General features: G+C 38.8%; 1 protein-coding gene across 1 annotated transcript in view; it reads right to left on the bottom strand.

Moving 5' to 3' along the window:
- Positions 1-3,351: 3,351 nt before the first annotated feature.
- The window catches only part of TGFBRAP1 (transforming growth factor beta receptor associated protein 1), a 37,395-nt gene continuing 16,423 nt past the window's right edge, over positions 3,352-24,323 (bottom strand). Inside the window, exons 5-12 of the mRNA XM_032100421.1 lie at positions 22,851-22,933; positions 16,839-17,180; positions 15,423-15,480; positions 13,924-14,067; positions 12,805-12,951; positions 11,313-11,472; positions 9,282-9,715; positions 3,352-8,660 (exon numbers count right to left, since the gene is read on the bottom strand). Coding sequence (XP_031956312.1) covers positions 8,472-8,660; positions 9,282-9,715; positions 11,313-11,472; positions 12,805-12,951; positions 13,924-14,067; positions 15,423-15,480; positions 16,839-17,180; positions 22,851-22,933 — 1,557 coding nt within the window. The 3' untranslated portion in view covers positions 3,352-8,471. The remainder of the gene's footprint in view (positions 8,661-9,281; positions 9,716-11,312; positions 11,473-12,804; positions 12,952-13,923; positions 14,068-15,422; positions 15,481-16,838; positions 17,181-22,850; positions 22,934-24,323) is intronic.

Consider the following 24,323-nt stretch of genomic DNA (forward strand, 5'->3'; position numbering starts at 1 on the left):
AATTGTTGTGTTAGAGCACAGCTTTGCTTTTATTTAATGCAACATTGTTTAATGAAGTCAGGAATCTCTGTTTAGTTTTACTTCATTTTTATCTTCTAGCATTTTACTAAAGTTTAATGTCAAACTGCATGAAGTTGATAGAAGACCGGAGGGAAAAAGTCATCAAACCCAGGCAAGGGAGCCCCTGAGGCAGGGCCCAGCCTGCACTGGTCCAAAAGCCACAGAGCTCTGCAGCCAGGAAGACATAGAAGAACAAGGTGTGGCCAAGTAAGGAAGGTGGCCAGGGACCAACAGAAGCCTGGGGACAGAGCAGACTGGCAGCCCCTGAGAGCTGGAGGAGCATGGTTCATTCCCAAGGGGGTGAGAAGTGGGTGAGTGGACTGAGCTCTGCAACTTAGGAAGTCATTGAAGTTTGTTCTGCTTTGACAGAAGTGAAAACCTGACTTGACAAGACACAAGGTGGGGAATTTGCTTGCAAACCTCTAAAACTTTCTCCCTACTCAACTCCTGAGCTTTTTCCACTTTAAAATTGTTCTGGCTCATGATTTCATGAGGCCTGACTTTTGCATTCAGAGCCCTCTTGGTACTTTTAAGGGCACTTGTGTTGGAAAAAAGGCCCTGTCGTCTTTTTGGCTGCTTTCAAATTTTGTCATGGCATGGCGTCAATTAAGAAAATCTTCCCCTTTTCCCTTCCACAGGGAGGAAAGTTATCAGCACAAGTGATTATTTGTATGAAACCCTACACACTCTTGTGATTTGATATCAGGCAGATAGGAAAACTAAAAGTGTAGGGTATTGAGGCATTGATAATTAACAGCAGCTTAACAAGAGACTCCTCCCTCCTCTGGGACTGAGATTTCTTTGGTTTGTAGTATTTAGTTTTGACCATCTGTGCTGGTTTTGGATGTGATAGAGTTAATTTTCTTCACAGTGGCTGGTATGGGGCTGTGGTTTGGATTTGTGCTGAACACAGGGTTGATAATACAGAGATGTTTTTGTTATTAGTGAGCAGGGCTTACACAGGGCTGTGTGGGGCTTGGCTGCTGGCTGGGGTTAAACCATGACACCAGCACAGTTGTATGGCCATTCACATTATAGAGTGAGCAACTGTGAGGAGAGGTACTGCTGACACACTGACTGGAGTATCTGGAGGGGATGTACTGAGTGGCTGCTATCCAGAACAAGAGACTTCAGGAAGGTTTTGAAGCAGGAACACTAAAACTTCTGCTTGACAAATCAGCATGTCACAAAAGGCCATAGAGATGCTTTGAAATGAGATATGACAAGTTAAAACCTAAAGATGGATCAAAAACGTACAGAAATGAAAACCTCCTTTCGCTTCGCAAATATAAATCCCCAGTGAATGACATCTTTTAAAAAAGCAGATACAAATCCATCCTGTACTCCTCCCTCCCCATCTTCAACTGCTTGTGATTCAAGTAGAAAAACCCCTACTTCTGTCACACTCTGAGATCTTTCTGGCATGGCACTGCAGAGTAACCTTGTATGTTGGAGGGACTAAAGGGATTGAAACATCTTTGCATGCTGTCTGTGACCTTCAAACAGATATCAAGAACTTGCATTTTATTTGAATATGCTTCTCCAGGTTAGAGAGGCACCAAGTGCATAATCTTGAATCTGTCACCAGTAACTTGCTAATTTTTAGAAATTCCCTGTTTATTTAGTCGTTCTGTAATATTTGAAAAAAAATAAAAACCAAAACAACAAAAACCCAAACCACAAAACAAACTGAACTATTTATTCAAGACAAATGTACCTTTTAGCCTTTTACCTTTCTTTACCAGAGAGTATTTTGGATGTTTAAGCAATATATTCCTCTGGCAAAGACATGACAAGAAGACACTTGGACCCTTCCCAATTTGGTTTCAAGCTTGTCAGCACTGGTCTAAAACAAGAGAAATAACCCGATACAGGGTGACCCTGCATCAAATTGGGCTTGGACAACACCACCTCTGAAGAACCCAGCCAGCCTAGATTTTTCTAGGATTTTAACATGCATTGGAATGGTCAGACCCCGCTCAATGCAAATACCACGTTGACAAAGGTGGTTACGGGACAATATCTTCAGGGGGTTATTGGCAATTATAGGCACTGGTAATGATGTTCATGACTGCTATTGGATTTTTAGGCACTATAATCAGCCTTGTTATCTACTGAAAACCTGCCATGTGTTCAGCCATCAGCTTTCTGCTGGCAGCCCTGGCCTCTGACCCTATGCTGTCCTGCAGCTACAGTTGTTGCAGTGAACTGGACCTTTGGGACTCATTTCTGCCTAAACTCAGCTATACTCTATTGATTACTTGTCTTGGAAGGAGTTGCCATCTGGATGATTTGCATGGACCATCTTCTAACCACTGTCTAGAGGCAAAACTAGCTGAAATCCCACTGTACTGGAGTCACAACTGGGTTTTGGGCTTTTTTTAATGCTTTCTGCATTACCTTTCGATGGATGGATGGATGGATGGATGGATGGATGGATGGGGAAAAGCAAACCGGGCCTCTCCAGGGTGTATTTCCTGCTGGCTGAGCTAATAAAGTCATGCTTGTAGCATTAGTTTTTCATTCCTTTCAGCATCATGCTGCACTAAGCATCTGCAGCCCAAACACCCTCTGTAAGAGCATCCTGAGGACCCACCAATGTTCCCGCAGCCTTCGCTTCAGCCAAAGGAACAAACTTCACCTCATAGGCTGTAGAAACCTTGTCAAGTGACCACAGACCTAACTTCACAACAAGAGCCCTTCCCTGTAGCTCCCACTGTGTTGGATTTTTGCCCCTCTGGATCCCCAGTTATGCTGTGCACACAACCCATCCTCAGCATCCAGGAGATGCCTGCAGCACTGCCAGTGCCTGCACTGCCTGGCAGAGTGGGGCTGGAGAGCAGCTGAATTAGGTCACACCTGCATGTCCTAAGCATTCCTTTAGCGCTTCTCCTTTGCATTCCTCTCTCCCTCCCCTTGGAGATCACACGGGTTTCCTTGGCTTACCACAGACTCTTTACCAGCCCTTACCACCCTTCCTTTCCTGGGGTTTCCTTACCAGCAGGTCCTACAGTGCCACTGTGGTGGCTCCTGCCCCTCTTGCTGGAACAGGGGAGCACTTGGTCCTTTGGCCCTGAAGCCAGGGCCATCAGTCCTGAGTGGTGAGGAGGAAGATAAGGAACACTGCTGCCTTCTGCAGGGTATGTAAGCACCAGCCTCACTTCCACATGTCAGGGATCTGACTCCTCTGTCAGTCACCCTGATGAATCCTCTATTTATCAGTAGATAATCTTTTCCCTTCACTTGGACATTCACATTCCAGGGTTTATTTATCTATGAATCCATGACAAATGTAATTAAAAGATTTTTTTTTATTAAAAATCAATATATTTATACATTTGTACATTCCACATACTGCTGTGTATGTTCACCAATATAACCACTAAGTCCAAAAGCCTTAACAGTACAGACTTCCATCTGAACAAATTTACTGCAGGGGAACTTCAGTTTTGAAATCAATCATACATTACAGAATGTTATTAACTTTTCTTCTTTTCCCTTAAAAAGTAGCAGCACATTTAATTACCAGTGTTCACAAGGCATAAGCCCCAAAGTGTTGTACAGCAAAATTAATTAGCAAATACAGGCAATAGGAAGAGAGCTCACAATGAAAACGTATTAGTTGCTGCCTGTTATGAACAGCAGGATGTTAATAAAACACTTAGAGCCACGCTGAATAAGACTGCAGCAAACCGAGAAGAGTTATAAAATCAAAAATTCCTTCTTGATAGAACTGTATAAAACAAAATATTTTTAATAGGATTCAGGATAGGAGTCCTGTGAAGAACAGATGTTGTTATAAAGACTCAGCAGTCAGGATAATGCTTGTGTGTTTAAACATGTAATAAAGTTCTCAGAAAACATACACATATTCCATCCCTACCACCACCTTTCCACAGCTCACATTAGTAGGGCTTCATGTGGCTGAGTAATAAAGCGACATTTTACTGAAAACAGATGTGGTCCTGAGTCCCTCAGACCTCTCAAGATTTGTACCCATGTCAGTTAAGTGCTAGAAGAGTGACATTAATCAGGTAACAAGGGCTGGAAATTTTCTGGAGATTGGGAGCAAGGGAACAAAGAGAGAAGTTCTCATTGTACGCTGGAACCTTGTGCACACCTGAGCCACCTCAGTACGGGCTGCCTGAACAAGTCAGTTCATAGGTACCTGTGGTGTGCTCTGTGTAACAAATCCCAAATGCTTATTTCCCCCTGGCTTAGACAATATTACAAGGATACTGATCTCAATGTGACAATGTATCCCTTTAAATAAAAAACAGGAAGATGTAGCCGAATCCTTTCTCATGAATATACAGCCATGAATCTTATTTTGAGCTGAGTGCCAGATTCTGAGCAATTTTTTTATTAGGGTTTTTCCTCTTTTTGACTTAAAGAGGCAAAACCTGCATATGATGATGTACACACGTCATAGGGAATTTTTATGTGAGGAAGCGTGGAGATATGAAAGTGTAGAAGAAGGTTCAACAAGTGCTTTTTGTATGTACCATCATATGTTACAGTGGATTACTAAAAAAAAAAAAAAGTCAGAGCTGCAGTATTTCGATGACTGGAGGCTACATGTTAGACAAATGTGTTTTGGTATCTGCAGAGACATCAGTGTAAGAGACTAATCTCATTTATTATGTCCTGAATCACAGACACGGTGTCACATTAAAAAATAATCTGCACTTCTGTTTTGGTTTTCACACATACAAAGCTGGAGGAGACTCATTGGAAAAAGTGAGAGAGATGAATTACAAATAATTTAGCAACAGCTAAATTAAGGAGAAATATTCTGGCAGAATCTCCAGTCTCCAAGGGCAGGTCTAAGACACCACATTCCCTAACTGGAGATAAAAAGATCACATCAAGCTTAAACTTCCAGAAAGCATTTTATTTCCAAACTAGAAGAATGCTCAAAGAAATATTCCTCTTTCCTGCCTCTCCTCCTTCACAAATGCAGTCATGCAATTAATAACCAAATCTGGTTCCTTCCCTGTTCATTCCCTCCGTGCTGCTGCAGCCATACCAGAACTTACCACAGTAGCAATGCTGGCCCAGGATTGCAGGGACATAAACCAAGAATGATCAAACTGACAGTGCCAAAACAAAAGAAGGAATGAGCTCAGGTTCCCCAGAATGAAGCTCTCTTACCCAAGAGGTGTTCAGTTGTCCCACCTAAGGAAATCTGAATGCAGACCTTTCATAAATTTCCTGGTGACAAAGCACAGACCACCACACAACCACTCTGATGTGGGCCGACATCTCCTCTGGTCAAGAATTATCCCAATTGCTCACATACTGGACACACACGGGAAGAGCATCGTCCACCTGCCACCTCCCTGCTGAGCTCTTGCTCTGCCTCAGCCTCACAATGGTTTCCTTTGCTTTTTCCTTTAATTACCATGGGATTTCCATATAAATTATTCAAATGAGTTCTAGTATAAAACTTAACAAAGCAACATATGAATACAATACCAATTTTTCCAGTCCACGCTTTGGGGGGACTGGGCTTAAAAGAACTAGATGCCCCCAACTTAAATATTAATCACACTTTTGATAGCAAAAATGCTACCTTGCATTATTCTGATTTCTGTATTTGTTCTATACATACAATTATTGGTTTTGCTGCATTTTAGCCAAAGTACATATCTGCAAAAAGATATTGACTATTAATAAGGAATTGTTTAATCTTTTATGGGCATATCTTTTCATGCAATAGCAACTGAGAACTTTCCTGAGGTCTGGAATGATATGATCTTTATTCCATTGCAGCAGTAGTTCAACACTACTAAGTGGCTAGAATTACTCTAAATCATGGAGAGGGGTCTTTGTTTTAGTACCTCCTTACTAAATAGAAAAAAAAGAGAATACTGAGGATGCTGGCAGCAAAAGAAATTATTTCTTATGAAATGCAAGCTAGTGTACACAAAAGGTTTATAGGGTCTTTTTAAAAATTACTTCCACTCTTATCAGCAAGTATTTTGAGGACAGGGGACTACAGATTTTTCTACATCATCACTGTCAGTTGTATACACGATGTTCAAAACCCATGACTACAAGACAGTGAATCTGCTTATACCAGTGTCACAGCAGAATCACTCATGCCAGAATTGAGTCAGAAATGCCCACACTTGACTTCTTTCTAAGTGTCTCTCACTAAACTTGGCTTACACGTCTTAGTACAAAGCACTACAAAATTCCTTAGTCAGGCTTTTAAAAATAAAAAAAATTCAACACAACAGTTATACCTTCCTAATTTCAAAATCAGGAAAAAGAAAGACGCAAAGGTCTTTTGCTTTAAAGCAAAGTACTCCCCACCTTGAGTACAGCTCTGAAACCCACAATACAAGAAAGATGTTGAGCTGTTGGAATGAGTTGAGAGTAAGGCCACAATGATGATCACAGGGCTGGAGCACCTCTCCTATGACGACAGGCTGAGAGCTGGGGCTGTTCAGCCTGGAGAGAAGGCTCTGGGAAGACCTTACAGCACCTTCCAGAACCTGAAGAGTGCCAGCAAGGGAGCTGGAGAGGGACTTTGTACAGATGCATGCAGTGATAGGGCAAAGGGGAATGGCATTAAGCCGAAGGAGGGCAGGTTTAGATCAGCTATCAGGAAGAAATTCTTTACTGTGAGGGTGGTGAGGCACAGCAGAGGTTGCTCAGGGAAGTTGTGGACACCCCATCCTGAAGTGTTCAAGGCCAGGCTGGATGAGGCTTTGAAGAACCTGGTCTAGTGGAAGGTGCCTATGGAAGGGGGGTTGGAATAGATGATCCTTAAGGTCCCTTTCATCCCAAAACACTGTGTGTTTCTGTGAAAAAGAGATGGATTTCTTTTTCCCCTGGATGAGGTCTGGTTGCCCCTCCTTGGAGGCAGCACTGCACTTAGAAGGCAGCTTTCTAAGCCAGCCTTTCCGTACAAGGAGGCTGCATATGGACAACACTGAGCACCATGTGGGGTGTCCTGTGTGGGGCCAGGAGCTGGACTCAATGATCCTGATGCATTCCTTCCAACTCAGCTTATTCTGTGAATCTGGAAAGGATGATGCAGACACTCTATTCTGCTGAAAGCCTCCACTGATTCAGAATTCTGAAATGGGGAACAGCGGTACTAACTCAACTGCATGCTGGTCAGTAAGCCTGGTATTTATTAGAGCTTTACAGAATTAAAAGAAATGCTTTCACTTTGCAATACTTAACTTTTATTTAAAGTTGTCATTTTTTTAACCTCTCTTGTGGGAAGCTGTATCTTTTAAATTAACTGTTTTAAAATAGTTAAATAGCAATGTGAACACATATGAGGGCAGTTAAGTAAGGGGTTTGTGTTATTTGAAAAACTTTAGTTTACAGAGTATTTAGTAGACTGTAACAAATCCAGTATCCCTGTAGTGCATTTTTGTAGATTTCTTACAATTTTATACCTTCTTTCTGTAGTTTTGATTGCACAAAGTCATCCATAAGCACTAAAACCTATTTTTGTGGAGTTCCAACCTGCCTAAGTTATGTTATAGCAAACACTTAGCACATAATCTGTACACTTATGTATCAGCTACATCTTAATCCTCCAAAGAAATGCTAGAATGATAAGATCAATTTATTCAACTGTATGTACAGCATATTTGCATATTAATAAATAAATCAATATTAAAGTTAGGATCTCTTCCCCCATATAAAAGTGACTACAGTCTGACCAGACAATCTTTCTTTTTTTTTTTTTCTTCCAAGCTCACCTGTGTGTTTGAGGCTATTGGTTTCCACTCAGTATGTTACAGTAACTGCAGGAGCAGAAACCTAACAGAGCAGTGCTTACATTTAAATTTCATATAGCAGGTGGATCGGAGGGAGGTACTAAAAAGTGCATCAAAAGCCAACATTTTGTAGAGCAAAAAAAATGAAGTTTATAATGTGATCCTGGGGAAGAGAATCCAGCCCAAAAGAAGACATGCTGCAGCAACACTTAATCGATGCACGTTTCTGTCTTCATAGCAAGCTGCACGATGCTGATCTTGTCCCACCACTCTTCAAGAATTCCAACTCTAATAGATGCCATCTTCCCCTCCACAAATTTACCAACACCACAGTCAGTGCAAAGTGACAATTCTTAAAATAACTGTTTGCCTTCACTCTGTAACATTCATCCTCACTGTGAAGAAAAGGCTCCTTTTCTCTTAAGTGTTTATTCCTATTCACAGAAGAGCCCATATTTGCACCTCTCCATGTCTGGTAGTGAATTTTCTATCTACATTCATTAGAAATCAAAAGGGTAAGTAGCAGTATTTCATATTTACTGGAAGTCTTCCCATTAACCCAAAAACTAGCTGTCCATCTTGATTTATACTTAAAGTAGCTGCACTTTTGTCTGTCCAGACCACTTTCAATGGGGTGTAAGTCATGGGAACTGTGGGAATATTTCAAGTCTGATTGCTGGAGCTGGGAGAGTGATGAGTCACATTGGAATTGAGATGTCTGTTTGCAGCACAGTGTGTGTGGGCCATACTCCCATTCGGGTATCTTACAAACACAGGCTCGCAGAAAGGATTTTGGCACACCTGACACACCTTCTTGTCTGAAAGAAGAATTGGGGATCCTTTTTGTTTAACCTAAAGAAAGGGGAAAAAAAATCCAAATGTGAATCTAACCAGAAAGGAAGGGAAATGATGGAGCATAATTGCCACTCTACCAAATAGATAAAACAAAAACAATTTTAAGAATCTGCTGTGAACTCTAAGCAATATTGCCCTAGCTAGGAATAGAAGACAGCTTCACAACTGAATTTACCATTAACAAAATCTACTAACAAGCTTCAATTAATACTAAGTGCTGGATAATTTTTTTAAACAAATTTTGACAGGTGACATTGTAAAAAAACTGAATTGGAAATTCTGACACTCCCTCCTAGTGAACAAAATGCTAACTCACATTTGTTAAAGTTTCTGCAAGAACTTTGTTAACCTGCAAATCCCAGATTCACTTCATATTCAGCCCAGAAGCTCACCAAGGTTATTCCTATTTCAAGGCCCCCACTTTCCCTTTTGTTTTACAGAGAAAACATACAATTAATTTTGAATCTAGTAGTCATGGCAAAAAACCCCTAATAAATGCCAAAGACATGAAGACAACTTTTGTACTAATTCTTCAAACTTCTTTTGATGACTGTATATCAAAGGACTTCACTGTAAAGCTTCAAAATGCTTTTATTTTAAAACACCCCAGTAACCTACCTTCTCGTGCTTGTAGATTAAGTTTTCAGCTTGTGCTAACCCAAGTGCCACCTGAGTCATTCTTTTTGTGTGAATGCTTTGTCTCACTGCTCCAGCCAGGAATGGGGAGAGGAGCTGCACTGACCAGCTGTCAGGCACCACCTGCAGAACTAGACCTGCATCAAATTCCGCAGCATGGTTATTCAAGAGATCCACAGCAGCCATGACAAGTGCACAATCTGAAGTGCCTGGAGTTAAATACACTGACAGCAGCATATGGAAAAGCCTCTGTCTGTACTGCACATCTCTCTTCTCAGAGTTCCATATACAGTATTCTTCAGCAGCACGGAAGTCCTTCAACTCATGGACAAGGATATGCAAAGCCTTCTCGTGTTCTTCTAATTTCCCATATAAAATTGCACTTTCCATATGAAGGTCTGTGCCCTGGATTTTTTCTGTTAAATGAGAAACAAGGCAATATTTGCTCAGTGGAGTAGACAACTGCTCCCTCTCCCAGTCAGTGCAACTGTAGAGAAGACAGATGCTTGTAAGTACAGGAATGCCCAGATATATGGAAACACATAAAATCAGAGCACCACAAAATATGGGACAAAGAAATTACTAAATAATAATGATGAACCAGTGTCACTGACATCTTTTAAATTCTAGCAGACACTGCTACCATGTATAATGAGCTGTGAGATGAAGCTGCAATATTTTTAATCTCTGCTTCTCCCAATATAGGAGGTCACAGAATAAACTCCATAAAAGACAATAAAAATCAAATAGTACATCTCTTTAAGAAAAGGGCACTACGAACCCTTAATCCAGTTTAAAGTTTAAGTGTCAGCAACAGGCAGATAGAGTGGCAAGTTTATCTGACATTTCAAAATTAAGTAGAAAATCATCTAATTATTGTAAAGGTGATAAAGATTTGGCATAGGCCTATGTAAAATGCATGGAAATACCATGTTTTTCTCACCAAAATGTTTTGTTTATCAGGGAAGAACACACTAGCTTGCACTGATCTCACTTTTATGTAATGTAAGAATTGTCAGGTAAGAAATCCTTTATTTTGGAGTACATGGATTTCAAGAGGGTAGTCCATTTTGTAACTCTTGCCCTGAAGAATTTGCTTAAAAACTAACTAAAAGATGAAAAAGAACAAGAGTTTCAATGACTGTGCCTCAGTGACTTGTACATTATACATCATATAACATTTTGCTGCCTGGAAAGGCAAGGAAACATTAAGCATTGGTAAATTATTTTGGTCTCGACTCAACTATTTTGATTTCCACATACACTGGATTTTTTTCCACTGAATTTCAAAAAATCATTTCACATCTTTCAGTTCAGTAACAAGTCACTTCCCTTTCATCCACTATTCCATCATTCTTCAGCCATAATCCTCCATACCAGAGAGGATTTAATTTAAACACCTGGCTTGCTTAATTGCACTGTATGTTTGCATTCCAGTGGATAAAACATTAAAAATTAACCAAGATAAGCATTGATCAAGGAAAATATTTACCTGAACTGTTGTTTGCCTTATACCAACAATAATATGTATGTCACACTTCTCACTTAAGAAGATGCTCATATTTTTATTTAACATGAACCCCAGAGTGAGTTTCAGGGTTATGGATAACAAACAAGTCCTTGGCAATTAGATTCCTCAAAGTTTCACTTCCATTCACTAGAAACAGGCTGCTAAATAAATAGACTTGTAGGTCTTTCATTTGCAAAAGGTTGTTACAAGTTACATGCTCATCATTAAACAGAAGGTGACCATTAAGGAAATTATATTTGTTCTGGCCAACTGGTATTCTGTCTCTGGTGCAGTGGCAAACACACCAGTGGAGCTATGGAGACCAAGGACAACACCAACAGATATTCTTTCTAAATTAACCTGTGTCTGTTAGAAATACAGCCTATCAAACAAACACACATAGAAACCCTAGATCTTTTAGTTTTCTATGCTTGCAAGGACTATTATTTTGTGTCCAGCTGGAAATGACATGCAGCATTTACAACAGACAACATGCAACCTACCTAAAATAAAACGAATTCTATAAAGATCAGATTTCTGAAGCAGACTGCGAAGTTTCAACAGCAGTTCAGTTGTTTCTGTACAATTATCTGTGGTCACAGATTTTAGCTGAAGTATTGCCTCCAAGTACAAGACAGCTAGATGAGTATGGTACTTTTCTTTCTACAGATGAATAGAACAATGTTAGCTCAGTTTGCAAAGACGATCTCTTGTCCCCAGCAATAACACTGATGAATATTTACTTAATTACATAGAAATGTGGTTTAAGTTATTTAATTTGAATTAATCACAAAGTATTTTGTCCCTACAGATAGATAACTTATTTCAGAGCAGCCTCACAAACTACATTGTAAATATGGGATCCCTCATATTCAGGTACGTTCTTTGCCCTTTTCTATTTCTGCAATAAAATCTGACAAAGCCACCAGAGGTAGAAAAGCACTCTGAAGGCACAGTGCTTTCTTTTGTTATCCACTATCAAATATTCATCAAAACAAGCTAATGATTTGACTGTTTTAAACATTCTCACTAAAACATTCACAATAATCTAGTAATTTTTAAAGACCAAATTGATTTATAACCCAGCCTTTACTAGCAGATAGATCTAATTGTAAAATATTTTCACAAATATTCTACAAGGCGCTGTGTTTAACTCAAAAAGTTTGTTGGGAAATATCCACAACATCAGAGACTAATACATTCATCAGTCATGGTATAACACACTTGCAATACCAATAAGGGGAAACCACTGATCCGATATATATTTGAAGAATGTGAATTAGTGCACTGACCATCAGTTCTGCAAAGTTCATTTCCTTGCTTTATTTCCTGTTCATTTCCTTGCTTTATTTCCAGGTTAAAAAACTTCTGTGCTTAAAATGTCTCATAACCAAATACATAATTTGGCTGCTTTTGTATTGAGCTAAAACCCCCAAAGGTGTAATACACTGTCACTTAGGACTTGTGAATGCATCTTTTGGGCATTCAACATCAAGAGTGGTTTGGAATTCTAGTGAAGGGTGCATGGTTTAATTTGATTGCTAATTGTTCAAATCTCTCCAGAAAGACAGAATAAAACATTCTCACTTGTAAAACACTGAACTAGCAATTTCAATATATTGCTGCCACAGTGCAATAGGATCAGCAGCTGCTCAACCTTTTGTTGATCATTTCCCATGATCTTACCAGAAGGAGGTTTGAGCCCCATCAGTGAAATAGAAAATTATGCAATAACCATATGTAAAAAACCCCCTACGTCTGAGGGAACACAAGCAACTGTCTTGCTATCACAAGCATTGAAAAATTCAAAATAATGAAGGTATCCATGCCTCACCTTCTAGTTTAATCTTAAAAACACTCCTAGCCTACTCTGAGTACTTTTGAAAGAGTTCATATTATGCCTATTTCTTCCAGACATTGCCTATTTTCAGGCTTGTTGATTATAATCTGCATTCTGAATCCTATGCCTACTTTTAGCATTCTCACAGAACTCACCTCTATTTTTCTTTCCAGTACTAGATGTTCTAGATATTTGACACGTGCTTTAGGATATTTGTTAAGGCAACTGACTATATCATCTGGATTAATGTTGTTTTTCTCCTGTTCTTCCAAAGGTCTTTTAGTGAAAATCTGTACGCCAACCTAGAAAGAGTTAATTGCATTTAGGAATTCAATGGCAACCATTTTATTAAATAAATATTTAAAATGAAAAAGGAATAGCATTTGTTAATACATTGTTCAGGAAGATAAACAAAACCCTGCCCAACACCAGAGAATTACACTACTCTGTGCTTATCATGGTCTCACTCACTCCTATCTGCACTACCTCAATTTGTAGACTATACATTGTCCAGCTGATAAACTTTGGCTTGGGCACAACTTCCACAAAAAATATCGAATGGATCCGCACAACAGAGAGACCAGAATGTTCTAAGCCTCTTCACATGTGATGACATAGACGGAGCAAGAGACTTTTGTAATTAAACCCAACCAAAAGCTTAGAAACCTGCCACTGCTCAAAGTAACTAAGCTTAAAATTAATAAAAATCAGGCAGCAACAAGTTCCAACAGCATAGACTGTCTGATACAGCATCAAACATCCCACTTAACAGCACACATGCTGACGGATGTTACAATTATTTTGTTTTTTAATTTTGGCAGATTAATTTAATTCTTTTAGCAATGAAGTTTCGTCTTGAATGGGGGCTATTTAGTCCATGTCCTGGTGTACACAGATACCACCCATCCCCTTTAAAATAAGAAGCAGCAGCAACAGCTAACCTGTCAGGTGATTTATTTATTTATTTAAAGATTTGAAAATTATCTCAATAATGAATATCTCAATATGAAGAAAAAAGATGACATGCTGTATTTTTCCTACCCTAAACTTTGATTTCAGAATAAAAAGAGGCAATTTTCACTAGCACTTGCTAATAGAGGGACTTGGAAGAATTGAGAAACCTGCAAGTTTTCTTCTGCTGATCACTGTTTGACTGGCATTAAGTATGCTGCAAAAGGTCCAATCAGCTATCAAGAAAAACCAATATTAAGGGAAAGCCAAACACCACTGCAGGGAAATACTGATGTTCTGTGAAAAGTGTATCACTCACAAACCTCTTCATTTTTTTGTAGAATCCATTCAGAGTACTTCCACACTAGGTCCTGGTCCGAGCAGAATGTAAGGAAGTCTACTATGTACTCATAGAGATCTGAACGTGTAGAATCTTGAATATCTCCATCAACTATTTTCACCCATAACTGCAACAAAAACACACAGATTAAAGTGATTAAAACATGTACTAGCTCTTCCACCTCAAAATTTATGTGAGCTACTGAAAGACTTAGTATAAGACTTGTGGAATTAGAAAGAGTTGACAGGAACGCAAATTGCAAGGAACATCGCTGGTCACTCGCTTTTGCCATCACACCCTTTTGCACCTGCCATAGTCACCCAATTCAGACCCCATATCATGTGGGCTCTCATTGTGAGAGCAACTAAAGGAGGTACACTAATCACAAAGAAAGCTTTTATCAAAAGTTCTTTTCTCCAATGCATAGTATACTTTTCATGTGTTCTGTGTGTGCAAGATTAAAAGCAAATTATACAAGCAATTTGGAAGAAAAACTGGTTTCTGCTTTTCTTTCATTTTGACTGAAGAACTGCAAGTTCCATGTGATATTGTTTTTATGTACATTATAATTGGAATTAAAAGGTGCCACACCTAGCTGACCAGTTTAGCAATAAACCTTGTTTTTTCCAGCATCAAGATTCTTCCAAGATTTCTTACACATGACAAATGTACATACTGTTTTTGTTGCCCTTACTGGTTTTCTGCCCAGGTCATTATTACTATTTATATAACTGACCTGAATGCATCTGATAGGGTTACTGTGATTAATGTGTTCAAGAAGCCACACAATAAGGCAAACTTAAAATACTGGATATGGTCTGAGACACATACTATGCACTCATCAAGAATATACTGATTTCTCCAGATGAAGTTTTGCAGACAGGAACAACAGAATTATTTAGTCTGCAGTGTACAGGCCACTGCTAGTATTAGTGACATCAGTTGGAAGATCCCCAAAGGGATTACTAATCCATCTAAAACCCATAGATCTTGCAGAATGTGTTCACTCTTCATCACCAGATAAGGGAGTAAACTCTCAGTCGCTGTCAGTGTCTGCCATTAGGTTACAATGCTGTTTTGCTGTGTGTATACAGATCAGTCAGCACAGGGCATGCTCCTGGAGTCCCATAAATATCTTTCAAAGTGAGTGCTTGATTATTTTAGCACTTCTGTCCATCTTTTAGGAGTATAAACATATGTTCTGGTATGTACAGTTTTGCTTTAAAAATATGATACAAGCATCTAAATAACTGCCAACTTCAGTAAGCTCTTCAGACTTTTCACATTTCGCATATTATTTTATTCAAGGAAGTCTTAACATAAGTTTCAAGTTATAATATATTTCTCATATACACACACACATATATACATACACATCACAACTTTTCAAACAGATAAACTAAGACCTCAAATTTTTTTATCTCAGACCTAAAACAGTATTTTGGAACGGTTTACAGATGATACTAAAAGCTTTATTCTAACCTGCAGTGCTGCAGCATCCTGACCATTGTAGTGATACAGGAGACCAAGTGCAAAATACCTGTAAAGAAAGAAAAAATTAATATTAAAATTGCTAGAACTTTCCCACTAATTTCATTATGGACTGATTAGCACAGAGTACAACAAATAATGGCTTACAATGACATGTACATGGCCATGTCTGTACTTGAACAAGCCTCTGTAGGCTGTTTTTATGAATCAAAGGAGAGAAGTTCTGCCCTAAAAGTGTGTCTCCGTCACTCCTGTAACTAGAACCTGTCTTGGGGACTAGAGCCAACTTACACTAAGTATGTGCCCAATTAGAGATATTTCCCACACCATTCTGTCAATTTTATGTACAGACTTAACACCCACCTCCAAGCAACTATTGCTCCAATAGTTCATCAGCTGTCATTAAATCAAATTTTATTATGTGTTTATTTAAAACTCTGTTTTACTGTCAGAAACTTTTTTCTTTACTGTGGCAGGGAGTCAAGTCAGGCAAAGAAGAGCTTTGTATGGTGCTATTACAGAGTGGGCTTTGTGTACTCTAGGAAAAATACAGCCAAATTCTGTAATGGCTGTCCTCACAGAACAATGTTCTAACATTCATTCAATTCAAAAGTTTGCCATGCAAACCACACTTACCGAAAGGTTTTAACAAAACACCTAAAATAAATGAAATTACCCTAAATATAACCACAATGAAAGACTCTGCCTCACCACTATAGCTGCTACTACTGCACCAGACAGTTTAAAGCTAAAGAAAGGAAAACCAAGATAGACATACTACCTAAGGCTGGAGTTTGTATTTTACACATTTACTACCTAATGTTTCCTGCTTAATGAGAGTCAATTCTCTGCCCACTGGCATTTCTGGTTTGAAGTAATTTGCAGTCATCTTAAGGAATCTCTTTTTGGTCAATCAGTGGAACACAAAGTTTGCAATTCAGAACTAAGAGCTCCTTCCTTGAATAAGCAACTACAATTTCAAAGCCACTAACTGGTTAATAGCTTTTACCCAAGGTAGTGCACGCTTTAAGGCATCTTTGCATTCTGTGTACAACTGTTGAAGCCATTCAACTCCCCCATTATCACAAGGGCAAACAATTAACTTTTCCCTCCCAAGCTTGTACCAATTCTTTATTTTTGTACTGGATACAGAAACTTCCATGGAGAACTCTGCGTTTCATTTACCAGGATAAGACAGAATGCATTTCCTTTACCTCAGACTGTCAATTAATAGCTTTTCACCAATATTTTTAAATGCTAACAATGTTAATTCAGACTGAGTCGTCTTTTGGACAAGTGTAAGCACAGAAACTACAAGCACTCAAACACATTGTTCAAGAAGCCAAGAGCATCTAAGACAATTTTTCCTCTGGTCCAGAAGGCGCGATAATGAAAAAATCCACTCACTTTTTGTGTTTTTCCAGCCAAGCAGCACTATCTGTTAGAAGACAGAAGTTCTCTGAAACTAGGAGATCCAGCAGGCTTTCATGATTTGCCTCTGCATACAGCTTGAGTAAAGCTGTGTCAATATCCTCCTTGTAGCCATTTGCAACCTCAGTGCTGCGGACTTCATTCAAATAACTCATGAGGAATCGTTTGCATTTTGTCATCTTCTCCTGGTCCCCTTGGGTCAGCTGGTTCAGGTCCGCATACTCGTGCAGAGGGGGATGAGACCGGATAAATGAAGAGGAAGTAGGCAACAGGAAGGGGTAGAGAGAGATCAGCTCCCGGACATCAAGCTGGCCGCTTCTGCAATTACAGTGTCAAACTAGATGAAGCAAAAAGAAAGAAAAAGTATACATAGGCACAAAAAAAAATGTGTGCTCACATATGCTTAGAGTCAGGACACTAACATGTAGTCAGTTTCTGGAGTATTTTTTGCTGTATCTTTATTTATTTGTTTATCATTGTTCTTACTCCTCTAGACATTGGCCAGCCTCCAAATTCTCAGAGCTTTCAGCCTTTTGCTTTTGACCTTCCACAGCTCCTCTCTAGCATCTACAAAAATCAGCTGAACAGCCCTATAGCAGTCCTAGGACTGTCCTAGACTTCATCCATACATTGTGGGAGCTAGTCTTCTGATGGCAGCAAAAAAAATATAAATGGAGAAAGTGAACCCTTTCAGACAAGCCACAAAAGACTGTCAGTGTAATTCTGAAGAAAACAGCAACTTCCTGTACAAAACTGAAGCTTTCAGAACATGTGTTTGGATAATGAAAACATCTCCCCAGCCCTGAAATGCACCAGATTCCTCATTTGGCTCTCTTCCTACAGAGGTTCTGTAAACAAAGCACAGATACCGATTATGCATCCGTTTAATCAGTAAGTCTGTTGTACAGGCAGAGGCCTTGGGTGCACATCTATGGAGGCTCCTCTGGAGTGGCTTTTCCACTTCAGGTGTGAAGGACACCCTATACTTTTATTCTGCAGCAAGTTGTAACATAGATACACCACAAAAAACATTTTTCTTTCAGCCTAGACTGAAATTCCTCAGGCTTTTAAAGAATGCTTGTTTTGACAGAGTAATTTTTTTTTTTTTTTTTTTACACATGGTAAATAATCCCTAATTTTCACAGCTAGAGTGAACCCTCTTTCCAGGCCTTACTTTAGAAGAACAGCAAGACATCAGAATTTATATTTTATAGTATTTTATTTCACTGTCAAAGTTTTTATTCAGAATTCACCTTTAAAAATTAATGTTCCTGAAATGCAGGAAATACTGTCGCTGAAAAAAAAAAAAAAAATCAACATTAACTTGACATTAATCTTTCTCTAAAAGAAACCCTGTTTAGTTATTTTGTTGCAAATAACTTTTTAAAAATAATTTTTATCTATCTGGTGATCAGCAAACTCAAAGACTTTCTCTTCACAACTTTGATTGGAATGAATTCCAGGAAGAAATAAATGAAAACGCAGAAGTAGAAAAGCAGCAGATTTCTACAGGCAATAAAGTGTGAAAGATCATCATAAACAGGCTCATCCCTTCACTATGGGCACGCCCTGCATCGTTCACTTCTTGCTAGAGACACAATTCCAAAACAATCCAGGAAATATGAACTAGTAGGAACCATCACCATGACAATCCCTATTTAGAACTTTTCTTTCAAGTTAATATAGTCCTTTGGCTCCAAAAATCTATACCAGAAGAAGGAAATTCTGGGAGACAGCAGCAACAGCAAATTTAAAAGCAGCATCCTCTCCTCCAGAACCTAGTGACTGCAAAGCACAGGAGTAGCAACATAGCCAATAAAGAACCACAACAGACAAAAATGGGAAGCCTTCCCATGAGGAGAGGTTTGAACAGCAGGTTTTCCCAATTCATACACAGGAATCCTACTGCCTAAAACCTACCTCCACAGCAGAAAGGCCTACCTCTAACCAAAGGTAAAGCATTCAGGTCTACTTCACAGATTTCTGCAGTTCAAATTTCTTTTAATCCCTCTTTTGGGATTTGGCTTTGAAATTCTTAGATCTACATTATGGTAAGAGGCAGAATAGCCAAGCAAGTTCTGTCAGTGTCATGACCTGATGGTTTCAAGAACATTTGAGTTTTCAGTATGAACTTAATACAGTAACTTAACTGCAGTTTTAGCTACTGCAACTACTCTGAAATTTCAAGTCCTGAGGACCACCAGATTAAATATGAGACACATCACACTAGAAAATTAACCCTATTTGAAGGAAGAAGAGATTTTTTCTCCCTCCAATCCAAATGAATCTTCTCTGATTTGTTTTAGAACAAAAGCTAACCCGTAACTTGAATAACATCCACAGGCTGCTCAAAATTTGTGCAGAAACAAGGAGTCTTAATAAATCTGGAGAAATTCAGATACAAACATTGGTTCCCTTGCTGGTTATGCTGTCAAGTATTTGGAGATGGCCTAAGATTGAGTTGGAGACTATGACCATGGAGATGGATGAAGTTAAAAAATGCTGTATTTAATATGCCACTTTTAATACATTTTAAAACATTTTCTAACTTCTACAGTAGCTTCTGAGTCCTTTCATCTTACCATTCAAGTTTTCCTAGATGATGAAGTAGTCAGCTACTTTACCTCTGACTTCACAGATTCTGGCCTCAATGATAATCTGTTTCCAAAAGGAGAATGAGCTTTCAACCTGGGCTAGCCTAAAGCCAGGGCTGTGAATCATCTGTGGTTTTCTCAGCAGGTCTAACTCGAGCTCAGCTGTACAATTTTGTTCCCCTCACAGCAGGGGTAAGCAGCAATCAAGCAGCCTCCTAAAAGCACCACATCATCCACAAGCTTCTTCAGAAAAATACTAGATACTAAACAATGACCCCACCTGCACGAATGGCTAACATTCAACTTAAGACTTATGGCTCCTGGGATTTGTGGATGTCTTGTGGACCTTTTCATCACATCTGGACAAGACCCTTTTAGAGCAGCTACAAAGGATCTCATCTCTTTTGAAAAACACGTCTGAGCCTTCAGCTTCTTGCACCTCAGGCTCAGCAAAATACAGACAGGAACTTATCTCACAGTAGAAAACAAACTCCTAAGTTGAGATATCAGTGTTGTGAGGCAACTTCCCTTTGAGCAATTCTGCATTAGTTCTCTTTGGGCTTCATATATATAGACAATGCAACAGGCAGAATCTACAAGTTTTCAGGAAATTTAGGTCTAAATTCAGAACCCCATATCTACAGATATCAGAGATGCCAAAGAAGCCGACAGTGTTAGCTGTTTTGCCTAAATTGATTGTATTGGAAGCTTATATTCTTGAATCACATTTAAGATGCAAATTCCACATCATTCCTACTTCTTATTTCTCCAGGTGTAAGTACCAGCAATTTTTTAACCTCTTCAGTGTAGGAGAGACCTATACCTAAAGTCTCTCTATAGGCTTTCCAAGGTGAGAAATACTGTGTAAAGAGTTAACATTTTTATTTGTTAAAAAGAGCAAAGTTCAGAAAAGTTCCAGTATCCAGTGTGTCAGAAGGCAAGCAATATCTAACCAGTAAACACCGAAGAGAACTGGTTTCCCTGTGACAACTGCCAAACATCTCGGTAAGGCATGTAAAATTCAGCAAATGGCCTCCTAAAAAGCACTGTTTGGTATAGCTCTAATGATAGCAATGTGAAATAGTATAAATCACAACTACATAACACAATCACAATTTTGTTACTGCTAATAACAGATTTTTTCAGACCAAAGAAGCCCTACTGTTACTTCTCACTCAGTTTTAAGGTTAATGGATCTAGCTGAAGAAATTTATCCTCCTTTTGTTGAACTATTTGAGTTTCAATAAAGCTACCACTTTCTTCCTTTTTGTCAACCTTCTTCAGTATTCAGAAGCATCGGCATTAACCACAAGGAACTTGGCAAATTATTCCTCTTAAAAGTTCCAGTCTTTAAGAACGATGAATTCAAGCATAAGATATAACAGTTTCTTGACAAGGTTATCCAAGATGGGTAATAATGCAAGAAAATGAAGACCTTTAGTATAATTCCCCCTGCTAACCTGTAACTGTCAGATATTTTCCAAGTAGTGAGATAATCTCACCTCATATTTAGACAGAAGCAGGTCCACATACCACACCAAGAACTCTGAGGTACTGCTGCTACCCTGTTTCACTGCTTAAATCTGTCTTTTCTCAGGTACCGAATTTCCCTTTGACATTAAGACTGAAGTTATTTCTAAGACAAGGTTGAAACATCTGCAGAGCAACACACCGGGATGGGAGGAAGTGCTTTCACAGACTGCCACTCCCTTTCCCATTTTTCCTGTGAGCATCAGTAAGTTTAAAATGAACAAGATTGATTGAGACTGTCTCAGGGCACACGGCGCACCCAGCTATTACTCTAGCTCGGTGTGCCCACCAGGGCTAAACATCAAGGAACATGAGCTCCATAACAAGTTTTTTCAGAGTCACCAAAATACTCTGCTTAGCTGATGTATGGCTGGACAGAAGAAAAGCACAGAAACTTATTCTGGCTTTCTTCCCTGAGCAGACACCAGCAATTCACAAACCGTTGCTCTGCTTTGGAGTTGCAGCTTTTAGAGGAAGGGAACACCCTGGGATGCTGATTCAGCTACAAAATTTGTGGCTGGACAGCACATTTTCTCATGAAGCACATTTGTTTCTACAGAGGAGCTCCCACAATCCTATTCATTAAAGCTTGTTTGTCAGATGGACTGATAGTGGGATGGAGGATGCGTAACAAATCTGGGCTCCTTCCACCTGTGGTAGACCTCCCCACAGGATACATTTCTCTCTTTTCACTGTTCTTAAAATAGTCTTAACTATGTACAGCTTGTACTTCTGCTTCAGATACACAACCCAGGGGTCAGATACACAAGTGTCTGAAAGTTCATAAGGGTGGAGAAAGACTGCAAGTTGCTCACTAATGACAAAAATTACTAGGTGATAAAAAAACTGGTTGTGGCCAGAACAAATTGTCATTAAATGCTGTTCAGGCCTTTCCTGTCATTCCTTCATCTTTCCTCAGTGTACACTGCTCATCTAAGCCCAGTGTCTCCCATTATGAGCAGGAGGAAAAATGGCAAAGTCCCTCATGAGTAGCAACATTCCTCAAAGCTTTACTTTCCTCAACGCATTTCCATAAACCCAAGGACAACTTTTTTCCTACACTGTAAATATGCTTGCGATATACTGAAAATCGTCTAACCTTAATCCTATTCCATAGACTCTAAACTGATTTAAAGTGAATTTCAGCAGATAACAAGGAGAGTTATTTTATGTGGTCAGCATGCATTCCACTAACTACAGAGAGTGCCACATCACAGAATGAGACATGGCTAGCAGAAATGAAATTATCAGGTAGAATAAAGATAACGAGCAGCATTTTCTGAATGAAAGTGGAATATCAAGGTCAATTTATAAACAAGTGACTGCTGAAATGGCTAAATCGGCAAGGTTAGTACGGACTTCAAGAACAAATCTGTCTTCTGGAAAAGGTCTAGCAGAACAAGTGTTAAAGCAAATTCAATATCAGCATCCTCATAAAAATTAGTGCAATTGTGTCAATAATATTTAAATTGTAACTAATAGGTAAATTATACCTTTAGTTAAAAGTATTAAAAAAGAAAAAAGGAACAAAGCAATATTCATGCTGTAAATCACAGCACAGACTCAATAATAAAGCCTTGACCTTCATGGGATAAGTTTAAAAAATTGCCATACATACAACACTCAAACTCTTAATGCTACTATATGTTAGCATCTCCAAAAAAAAAACCAAACCAGTTGCATTAACTCGTCAGCTCTAAAGTTGTTTCAATGCTATTCTGTTCTTAACCCCAACAAAACCATTTTATCACAGTGAACTCACATCGACATCAAAAAACATTCAAGCAACTAAGTTTTTCAAACCAAGAACACTAACTCCTTATTTAAAGAAGGTAAATTATTAAATTTCTTGTCACACAATTACCTGAAGAGTTCTTTTGCTTCAAGGAACTGAAGCTGTGCAAACTGTATAAAACCTGCTTGCTGCAGGATTCGTTTGTACATTACCTATAAAAAAGAAGGAGGGGGAGAAAAATATTTATTATACTTGTATTTATGCAGTGCTAGTTACTACTGCAATAGCTGCCTGCCAAAAAACACCAAACACATGATCTTCAACCACACCTGACAAGTCACAAGCAAAATAAACCTTGATCCTCTACATTTTAATTTATGTACCTGAATATATTGAGTCTGCTGCCCAGACTCAGTTTCTTACACAAATGTGTGTGAACACAACACTGCTCACAAATACTTAGTAAAAGCAAAGTCAACAAACAGCAAGTTTAAGTTTTCTTGTTCAAATAATGACTTATCTGACATCATGCTGACTTGCCTCAAGTTTTTTCTTGGGTTATTTGCAAACATAAAAGCCAATGGTTATCTTTGAAGTTCCCCACGATTCAGTAAGTGCAAGAAATGAAGATGGTCCCACTTGACCACACACAGCCACTTCCTTCCTGTCTCATCTCTCTGGTGCAGCAACCTTGCTGGCAATTTTCATAATCTCATCTCCAGCTGATGGCCATATTTCTGACTTTCTGCCAGTTTTGTTATTTTGATTTTTTTTTTAAATAAAAAATTCTTTCAAAGCAGTTCAACCTATCCAGTATGTAGTACATTATGCAATGTACCATAAAAATATGGTTAAAAACCAAGTAAACCATATGGAAAGTTATTTGTTACGAAGCTTTATTGTTAATGTCACACCTAGACAGAAAATATTTAAATGAAGCTCAGTAGAAGGAGAACACAAAAACTACTTTAAATGATAGGTAGTTATTAAATCTGAATGGTCAACCAATTACAAGATTAAATGAAATCCTTGTGCTCAGAGTATTTCCAACAGGAAAAGAGAAGTACTGAAAGCCAGGAACCTAAACTGTGCTCTGCAGAGCATTCCCATTTATGACAATGCTGGTATTTTGGCAAATACACCCAGCTACCTTCACATGTCCTCAGTTTGTCTCTTCAACTTGCTCATGAATACACAGCTTTCTAATGTTTCACACTGTACATGAAAGCCGTTACTAATATTAGACTTTAAAAAACGATTTTCAATAAAAATATCCAGAGAAACGACAATACAATAGGAACATATTCCAGACAGGAATTGCTGAAGAGCACTAAGCCTCAAGTACAGTGGACTGACACTCTAATTGATGATTTTTCACCTTGATTAAAGGTTATAGATTTGCCAACAGAAAAGCTTGGCTTCAGTCCATTTAGTCTGTGAATGCTTTACTAATGGTTTGTCTTAAGGGAATACTTAATCTCTGTTGTTAGCAAGTCTCTAAAATGCTTTGTAAGTTTGTGGGACTTTTCTTGCGTCCCCAGTGCACAGGAGAAAAGGGTAACAGAGAAATGTTACCAGGCACACTTTTTCAGACAAATACAA

Source organism: Corvus moneduloides, chromosome 2, assembly GCF_009650955.1.
Source record: "Corvus moneduloides isolate bCorMon1 chromosome 2, bCorMon1.pri, whole genome shotgun sequence".
Lineage (NCBI taxonomy): Eukaryota > Metazoa > Chordata > Aves > Passeriformes > Corvidae > Corvus > Corvus moneduloides.